Here is a 10,006-nt window from a genome sequence, read left to right on the forward strand (position 1 = left end):
GGGCGCGGCCCCAGCTCGGCGAGGGCCTGGAGCTGTTCCCAGCCCACGCTGACACCCCGCCTCCTCTGCTGCCGCCGCCGCCACGCCGACGGCTGTCCAGCGGCATGCAGCTTGGCACAGCTCCTCACACAGCCGTCAGAGCTAATGGAGGGGACACGCTTAAAGCTCCCCCCCTCCTCCACCTCAGTGAAGAATGCACCTCCCCGCAGCGAGGGCCGCGGAGAGGCGCCTCCCTCCGGCCAGCGCCTCTGGCAGCGGCACAGATGGCGAGCTAAGGCGCTTTAATTTAGAGCGGCTGGGGGGGAGAGAATCCCACCGCAAGTGACAGTTCAGTGCCTGCCTTCTACAACTAACCCGACCACCCGTGCATTTCATAGCGCCCCATTTTGTCAGAGACTCACATTTGAAAATTACAACTGCGTTTTGATGGCGAGGCATGTCAGCTTTATTATAAATTAATTTGTTAAGTAAGGACCTTAAAAGAACTGCTTTCAACATTCTCATCCTAAAAATGGCAACATTAAAATATGGGATTTTTTACAGGCCTAAGACTGTAGATGACTGGGAGACTTAATGCCTGGAAAACACACGCCAGAGCCTTACTGCTGCAAGCTTTAATTGGCACTTCTGATGTTTGAAGAAAAAAAAAAGTAGAAATCCATTGTCACTGTAGAAGAAATGCAGAGAGATGCAGAATATTTCTGAAGAAAATATAAATGATCAAAGTTATTAATCAGCTTGGTTTCCAAAGGATGGGAGGCCATTATTTGCACTGCCACATGACTTTAGAAGCCACTGAGTAACTTCAACCTGTTCTGAAGAGGTGTCAAGGAGAGTTTCCAAGGTAACGAAGTTCTTGCATGCTCTGTGAAAACCAGTGGCTGGGAAAGAGGTCCAAATAATGCCCCCAGGGCGGAAAAGATGGGTAGAAAGATGCTCTGTCTCTTGCCTGCTAGAGAACATGTCAATCAACAGGGGAACATGGAGAGAGACATTGACTGGATCTACAGGAAGGGTAAGACATTCATAGGAAACTGGACTTCATCAGCTCCACTCTTCACAGCACTTAAATAGTGCTCTTTTCTTAGGATTCACCAAAACCTAATTTTATCATCATTATTCAGTTTCTACTGTGGCACCTACTGCAACAAACGTCCTTGGGAAGTTTACACTCCACCAGTTACCGGGACGCCGGGGGGCCCATGCCCACACCAGAATGTAGAGTGTACACCTCAGCTGGCCGGACACGCAACACCAGCCACCAGCTACGCAAAGGTGTCTGCAGACTGCGGGTTACAGAAGCGTGGGAGTGGCCACGAAGTTGTATGGCTTTTGATCAGCACCAGCACGCAGGAACACAAACCATTTCCTTAGGTTTTGATATGCCTGACGCTATGTTAGTGACTGATGAACAACTACAAAACCCACAGAACTTGCAAATCCTCTTTTCTTTCAAATGAATACACAGTTTTGCTATTTTCATGCCACTTCAGAAGCAGATGTTGTGGTCTTTTCTAAATAACAGTAGCAAAATAAAAAGATACGTAACATACCTGTCGCTACAGATTGCTGGAATTTGGGACCATTTATTGCAGTCAATTGAAAAAAATATTAAAAGTTCATAACAACATTCTATGGTCCTGACGTACGGAAACAGACTCTATAACCTGAAAGTTATAAAGTAGGTATGTTTATTGCGCGCAGATGCACGGGGGATCGCTCCACCACAAGCGTGCATACCCGAGGAGGCAAGTCCTCCTACATTTATGCAATGAAACAATACATATTCATGTGACGCCTATACATATTCATTACCTAACCCCGCCCATTCTTGCTTCATATGTTAATTAGTTTATCAGTCCTTCACGCTTGCGCAGTTCCTCCTGGTAATTGTGGGCCGGGGTCTTCGAAATGCGGGCGGTGGTCCCTTGGAGGAAGGCCGAATGTCTTCCTCACGATGTACCCTTCACCTCTTGTCTGGAATGTGGTGATTTGACAAGTTTAATTGTGTCCTTGTTAACCATCTGTTTCCCTTCAGCAAGGAGATTTATCAATACATTTGTGACAGGTGTCATCCTGTTTTTTGCTTTCTTCAGATAAAGCTGGAGTGTTCTTCCGTTAGTTTGTGAATAAGTTTTGTTATCATTAGAAAACGAGTCTTTCCATCTGTTAGCCATTTCCTTTTCTCTCAAGGTATATGGTCCTGTAACGTGCATTCTAAAATTCTTAATATGTATCATTCTCTATCTATCACTATTCTTACCCCATATCAGTCCTTTATAAACATCTGCTACCAGAAAGGGTAATTTAATTCTGATTCAACTTAGTTGTATTTCAACTTAGTAAAATCAGCACTGAAATACACACTTTGAAACAAGCCAATACAGAGCAAACATTTTAACTGTAGAGTGCAACATTACGTATTTCGTAATAAGGTGATTACACAGCAATTCCTTCAGACAATAAAAGCTTCGTAACTTTAATAATGCACCAAATCCATGCAAACTAGCAGAAACAAACTGTTTAACTTTAAAAGAGAAAACCTACTGCAGAAATGCAACATACAGCTTTTTAGTGAAACCAAAACAGAGCAGCAAGCATCCTCCAGTACAAGGATTTGCTTACAAAGGCAGAACAATTTTCCTTTTTCTCCCGGAAATTTCACAGAAAATGGATACAACCCCTGCCACTTTATACTGTTATATCCACAAAAAGATCTACAAAAATAGATTAAATTGGTATTTGTGATAAAAACATACCTGTGGCTAATCTTAATGGCTGATGCCACAGGCCATCACTTTACCCTAATGCTCTATCCAGTGAGTTGCTCGTATTAATCATCTGGGAAGAGCAGGAAGACAGTGCTGAAAAAGTGCTGAAGTGCTTCTTCCCTAACTGCAGACACTGCAAGAAAGCCAAATGGGAAGGACCGGTTATGCCCCGAGGTGTCATTGTGTCGGTTGTTGCCTTCACACCAGAACGGTTTTGATAGGTGCCACAAGCCATTTTGCAGCACTGCAGGATGTTAATTGGGACTTAACTGTTACTGGAGCCTCGGGCTCCTCTTTTTGGTAAATGCCAGATTGCCAGACCACACAGAGAGGCCCTTTGGCGTTCACACTTTGGCTGGTAAAGGTCATTTTGCCCAAAGGTTCTGTTTCTCATCTCTTGCTGATGCATTCCCTAACCAAATTAAGCAAATACTTGGTGGTCACTGGCACTGGCCTGGGAGGTGTTAAAAAGTGCCTGAGCCTCCTCAAGACTGAAGTGGTATGCTCTGTTCTCTTGAGTGCAGACACCTTGACAGCTATTGACAACACTGGTCAGCAAGAGCCCTTTTAGTTCTGGAAAGCAAGCGAGATCCCTGGCCTGGTAAGGCGCTGTCTGGTTGGTATGGGCAGCGCTCCTCCCAACCCAAGTGCTCCACGGATGCCAGCGGGAGAGCCCAGGACCTGCCCAAGAGCAGACAGGCAGGGGCAGTCCCTCATCACCACGCAGGGGCAGGCTGAAAATAACGAACCAAAACAAAGAAAACCATGGAAAAGTGATGGGTTCTTCACATGCTAAACCAGAAGGGTGCAGTTCTAGAGCCAGGGAGGGCTGCAGATGCCTTCAACATTCATAGAATTCATAGAATTGAAGATCAGGAATGCCAGGAAGTGGAACTAGGTAAACATTCAGGGAACACATGCTGGGAAGGGTAAAACCTGGTCAGAGAAGATAATGAACTCATGCAACACGAGACTCAGAGTCACACAGATAATATAACTGCAGTTATGTTACTGTCTCTTCACTAATTAAGATGTTAAGCCTATTAATAATGATACAGAAAAGGCAGAATTTCCCAATTAAAAATTCTGCTTCCTATTTGAAAAGGTGGTGCATTGTGTAATGAAATATTTTCCAACCCACTAGCAACTGAAGAGGCAAATTATTACTAGAAGTCTTCTAATAAACAGCATATATTAATGATAGCTGACCCAGTGTATCTTTAGCTAACTGAAAATGTCAAGAGATTCACAGAAAATGTAACTTTTGCATTACAGAAGGAAAACTAGAACACAAGGTATAAATACAGACCAATTTTGCAAGTGCTGCAGAATTTAAATTTATAGAAGATTAAAGATCAAAATATAATTACAACTAGTTGACATCTTTTATGAAAACCAGGCTTTGCTAAACCTGATTTTGCTCTTCAATGAGGTATTTCATTGATAAACCAAACTGAACAGACTCAGTGCTTTTGTAGGGCACCATTGCAGTGAGCCAAACATCTGAACTCACATCCAGCCTGACACTATGTGAGCAAATACACACCTAGTATGCCAACTGGCAGTGTTCAGTGGGGAGCTTCCCTGCTGGCTGCAAGTCGGGCGAGTTTCGGGGAGGTTGTACAGCTTTATGGTTAGACTAACACAGTTTATGCTCTAATAAAATCAGGCAAAAAGCAGAGCTGGGCCAAGCCATGTTCTTACACAGAGCCAGAGCAATGCAAAACAGAAATCATGATGCGGAGCTGACTTGCGTTCAGGCACAATTCGCTTCGGCATAGCAAAAGGCAAAAATACCCATACCAGAAAGAGAAATGACACCATAAAATCGGACAATGTCCTGGGCTCTCCAAGAAACTCAGATTCCATTTTAATGCCCACTGTGGTGCTGTGGCAAGAGCAGCTAACGGGAGTTGTGAATATGTGTAAGCTGGAGTGTGTAGAGTACAAGACAAGAGGTCAGCAAAACACCAGGAAGGAAACACAAACAGATGAAGAAAACATTTACAGTTGAAGACTAGAGAAGATCATTTGTTAAGGCTATCAAAAAGAACTTGCACAGAAATACAGAGCATATGTTCACACGTTTTAATAATGAGAGATTAATAAGTACCCACACAAGTAGTAGCTTTGCACTCCACTACAATATTTACAACTAGACAAATTCTTGAATGAAGAACTGAGCTCGGTCTGACCGAAAGTTCCAATGTCAGAGAACTTGGTTTGAAGACCTGCAATATGAGATCACCTAATGTAGTTAGTCCCCTTTTACCGTGAGGTGTCAGAAAGCAATTTCATTTTTCCCCAAGCAGCATTTAGCCAGTTGTCGGACCGCCACCTCCACTTATGAAGGAAAAGGTAACACAAGTAGCGTGCAATAAGCTAGGTTATAAAGGACAGAACTCTAAAAATGCAGAGCACCCCTGCAACACTTGCAATGACAAGCTGACCCTCTTGGAACGAAGCTCCATTTCCACCATGCCATTCACAGCCGCCAGCCTGAGGTAGGACAGAGACCCCATTCCCTCTGCACGAGCAGGACAGACACCCCAACCCACCGTAAGGGAGGCGGAGGGGATGGCTCCCGGCCCGGGGCCTTTCCGCAAGGAACCGCTGTGCTAAACGCCAATGTCAGCCCAGTACCCATCTCCTCAGAGGGGGCTGTATGACCACACCTGGGCTCTGAACTGCACGGTTCTGTCAGCACTTTTAAGATGCTATATAAATGCATACATAAAGAAATCCAAGACCTTGTAAATCTCAGGAAGCACTAGAGACCAGGTGTACACTGAGCCAACAACAGCTCCAAAATTTGACTTGAAGCATCATGTTTATTTACATAATAGCTCTCAGAAAATTCATTGCAAGCATGACAGAAACAAGAAGCTTCACAACAAATCCAGGTGCAATTTTTCTGTACGTTATATTTTTCAACAACTGGAAATATTTTATTAGCAATACAGACATACTTCTATATTAAAAATCTATACAACGTCCTTTTCTTTCCCAGTCTCCAAAACGTGTAGGTTCCGGGCCTTTAGGTCCACCCCTCTCTTTTGTAGCAGGATTGATTCCATCAGGGAATTCTAAAATGACAGGGAAAGTTCATTAAAATGCCTATAATGATGATGAATATAAAGATGACACCATATACGATGTTTTGCCTCTCAGTTTCATCCTCAAATACAAAACCAATTATCTTCTATTTTTAAAGGCAACCTTAGTTAAACATTTCCCAATCATATAAAAGTAATTTCAGAGATTTTTGACTACAGTCAGTAATGTATATGATCATATTCAGTTATACAAATTAAAAAGCAACTCTATGTGCAAAGGCACTAAAGCACCAGTTTCTCATGGATTTGTTGAGAGAACCTGCATCATTTTAGCTTGAATTTTAGTTGAGTTTCTACTATTCTTGTATTTAAAACGCTGTGTTCCATGGATGCTGGGATGTTTCTCAAGAAATAGCATGTTGACATTCATCAACACCAGATTAGACACCACAGCCACAGCAGGTACTACAAAATCCTTAATAGCTAAAATCAGACTTTTTACCTTCTAAAACTTAACCTAAGCTGGCTAAGTCACTGTGATGGCCTCTCAGGAGATGGAGACTCTTTGTGAGCAGGGTGTGAATGGGACTTCCAAAACTCTCTGGAAAGCGATGTGCTAAGCTTAACCAGTAGCAGTGCTGCTGCTTCTGCTCCCAGCACCCTGCTAGCTTATACTACCCACCTAAACACCACAGAGCTTTCTGCACGTCACAGTCAACATCCTTCTGCTACTCAGGACCATCTCTTAAGAGCAGTAACTCAGGCCACCCATGCTGCACTAGGCATCGTTAAGCCCTGAAGTACTTTTTGGCAGAGCACCATCCTAGGCTGAGCATTCTCTTACCCTGCACTGGACTGTGGGACTCCCTGAAGCTCACTGTACCCCACAACCCCCCTCACCACACTGGTTCTCCAGAGCCTCCCATACACAGGGGTAACTCAAGGCTCAGTAAGTCGTACCCTTAATTCAGCCCTGCTGGGCAACACAAGTAATGAGGAGCAGGGTTGAAATGGGAAAAGACAACCACAGAAACCCTGGAGAGCAAAGAAAAAGGACAGTGATGGAAGAAGACTCGTGCAGCTACGGGCTATACAGGGTGACCTACAGGGATGCCTGTTCAAAAATTCATGGGGATCAGGCTAGGAAACGTCAGGGTTTGAGCACCTCTGGAGGTACAAGGAGTGCAAACGCATCTAATGGTACTTTCCAGATGTCACCAGCCCAACATCCGAGAACTGCTCATGCGCTCACAGTGGTGCAGAAACTCAAAGGATTTCTCCACGACAGCTAGACAGCAGTGGGAATTCAAATAGCCAGCTTAAACTCTTCTGTTTTTCCCTAAGAACACAACGGGCACTCAGCATTCTAACAAACTGTAGCTGGTGCTGTGCGTAAAAAATGTGTAAACAACTGAATTTAAAGCCCAAAGAAACTTCATGTCTTGATCAAAAGCTAGAACACCCAAACAAAAAGCAAAACATAGTAATTATGTGTTTTCTTTAAATAATGCAGCGATGGCATTGATTTTCTTGGGAATAAAAGGACAAGAATTAAATAGTTTCTTACACTGTAACTCTAACTCTGAGTCAGCTCTCATATGAGTCACAATCTGAAATAGCTTGCAGCCATTTCAGACATGATACTATAATTTTCCAATCATTTTTGTCATCTGGATATTGATAGTAATCTATTGATATATTAAAAAACCTTGTCCTAGAAACCACAAAATAAATAAGCACAGGTTGCCACTACTGGTAAACGGTAGCAGAACGTCACGCTATGGTGAATAAGGTAAAGCAAGACTACCACTTTTAGTTAAGGGAGGATGACTAATTAAAAAGAAGAAAGATAGATTCTGTCTTCCTCCTGTCTGATAAAAAAAAGTGTATGTCTCTAGTAACTTCAGCAGCAATGCATCTGTGCCTTGATCCTGTTATGTTCCCTAAATGCAGCCCCACTGGCATGCAATACAAACAGCAGCTCATAAGGGTCTCCCTGGACACCTCCCCACCGAGTGTCTCAGTAAACTCACCATCTGTGGTTGCCTTTCAAAACACTTACCTGTAAACCTAACAGAAAGGCTGACCACGAAATACAGCATGAATCAGAAATCTTTCATAGACTAAGAAACAGAACAAGTTTTTTTGGATAATAAAAAGTAGCAGGTGCCCTCACGAGTACACTACCACCACTTATAGCTGTACTATAACAGGCCAATACCAGCTCCATTCCTCAGAACCATGCAATGGTTTATGGTGGAAGCCACGTTTGGCAGACATCTGGCCCCAGCCCTGCTCAAAGCAAACCCGGTATTAGGTTGGCACATCCAGGCAAGTTAGAGCAAATCCACAAGAGGAAAGGGATCACAGATTCTCTGGGTGACTTATTTCAATGTTTGTTTGACCACCCTGGTTCTGAAGACTTCCCCTCCACACATCACTTGCTGCAACTGCTGCCCACTGCCCCACCTCTCTGTTTCTGGCAGAACCATTAAGCTCAGAAAGCAAAAAGTGCTGAATGCCCACCCCTTTCAAAGTGACAGCAGCAGCATGTCTCAGGGTCTTGCCTTTAAAACATGGCCTTCAATTTTGTGACACGTGACTTACTTTCCAAGGGTTCCCTCTCTATACTGGACTCCTCTGGTTCATCAAATCGACCTACTGGTAACTTCGGTTTCTTAAGTGATTGCTTGGCAGGTTCCGATCTTCCTCCTGTCTGAGAGCTGGTGCTCCTCAGAGAGCTGCAGAGCAGCGACGGCTCTATCAAACAAACGGACACGCGTAGCATAAATATGAGAGTTTAATACTGAGTAGCTCTATGACTGTTCAGAGCAGCTCTGAAAAACCCTCATTTCACAAACTAGGGAGCAAAGGACAGGAAAACAACCCCAAGTATTAGTTTAACATTCAACTCCCGACCACCTCAGAAATCAGCAGAGATAATTATTTTTGGCCCTAGAAACATGTGCAGGCAAAACTGTGTTAGTTGTATAACTCAGTTCACATAAGCAGTGTATTTTAAACTCCTTGAACTCAGCTTCACCGTTATCTTCTTGTATTTTTGACTCTAAATAGAAATTATGCTAGCATAGACCAGCACATTCTGTTTTCCCAGAGAAGTCCTAACCTCCTCCAAGAAGCTACTGATTTCCCAGTCTTGGCTCGTTTGCAGCAGCTTTTGAGTTAGAAAAAGCTTCTGCTTTCCCAAAGGAAAGTTTTCAAAAATAAAATGTGGTTCCTTTAGTGAAAGGTTTTCCAGAATGTTGGTAGAAAATAGCTGGGCTTCCCTCATGATGGTAAAATAAAAGCAGGACAAACTTCGAGTACATCCAAGTTCAATATATAACCACATACAAATGCTTTAATTAAAAGCATAAACTTTTTTCCTTTAAGGTCCTACTAACATTTTTTTTTTTAAAGTAAATGTAGGCCTACATTTAGGAAAGCCTAATAACACCTATACTTAAAGTTCTTTCGAGTAGTATCAAAACGGAGACGTACAGATATCCTAAGTAATAAATAATTCAAGACTCATAAACAAGTAAAAAATTCCTGATGGACATAACTCAGAAAAGTGGTATTTCTACATTTTGGTAAAAAGCCAAATGTCCACATTAACCATAAAGTACCCTCTAAAAATATTTTAGCTACAGACACGTGCCTAAAGCAGCTCTGAATTTTCTTAGGAAGGAAGATTCTAACAGAAATCCTCCTGTACCAGCCAGGCTGCAAGCGCTTGAAACAACTATTATTCTACCTTGCTAAAGAGATCACATCAGGAAACCTTGTCAAGCAGCATGGTTTTGACTCACCCACATGTACCAACCAACAATCCACCTGTATTCCCAGAATCAGAATATTCATTCATCCTACAATACCACAACCTTAATGTTAAACCCTACGGTCACATGAACTGTATTACGCCTGCCAGTTGATGCCAATGCCCCAGAGGAATATATGGGTTGGTGGTTTTAAAGTTTTTTCTTTAAGCGTGCTGTAACTGCCTATCAACACTGAAGAATCTAATCTTTCTTCATACACTAGGATCTTTCTACTCCCGGCAGGCGTCCTGTCATTCTTCAGCAAGGTGAAAGAAAAACTAGCTAGAAAATTAAATTAAAGCTGATATCTTAAGTTGAGTTCAAATAGAAGTCAGATGAAGGTACTGATATAAAACAT

The 10,006-nt window shown here is 42.8% G+C and overlaps 1 protein-coding gene across 1 annotated transcript; it reads right to left on the reverse strand.

Moving 5' to 3' along the window:
- Positions 1-5,747: 5,747 nt before the first annotated feature.
- On the reverse strand, positions 5,748-8,792 carry LOC103767930 (chromosome unknown open reading frame, human C6orf57). Its single transcript, XM_008935062.1, is given in 3 exon segments — positions 5,748-5,857; positions 8,435-8,585; positions 8,715-8,792. Coding segments are annotated over 3 exon segments (339 nt in total).
- Positions 8,793-10,006: the final 1,214 nt, after the last annotated feature.

The sequence above is a fragment of the Merops nubicus genome, unplaced genomic scaffold (assembly GCF_000691845.1).
Source record: "Merops nubicus isolate BGI_N331 unplaced genomic scaffold, ASM69184v1 scaffold32312, whole genome shotgun sequence".
Classification (NCBI taxonomy): Eukaryota; Metazoa; Chordata; class Aves; order Coraciiformes; family Meropidae; genus Merops; species Merops nubicus.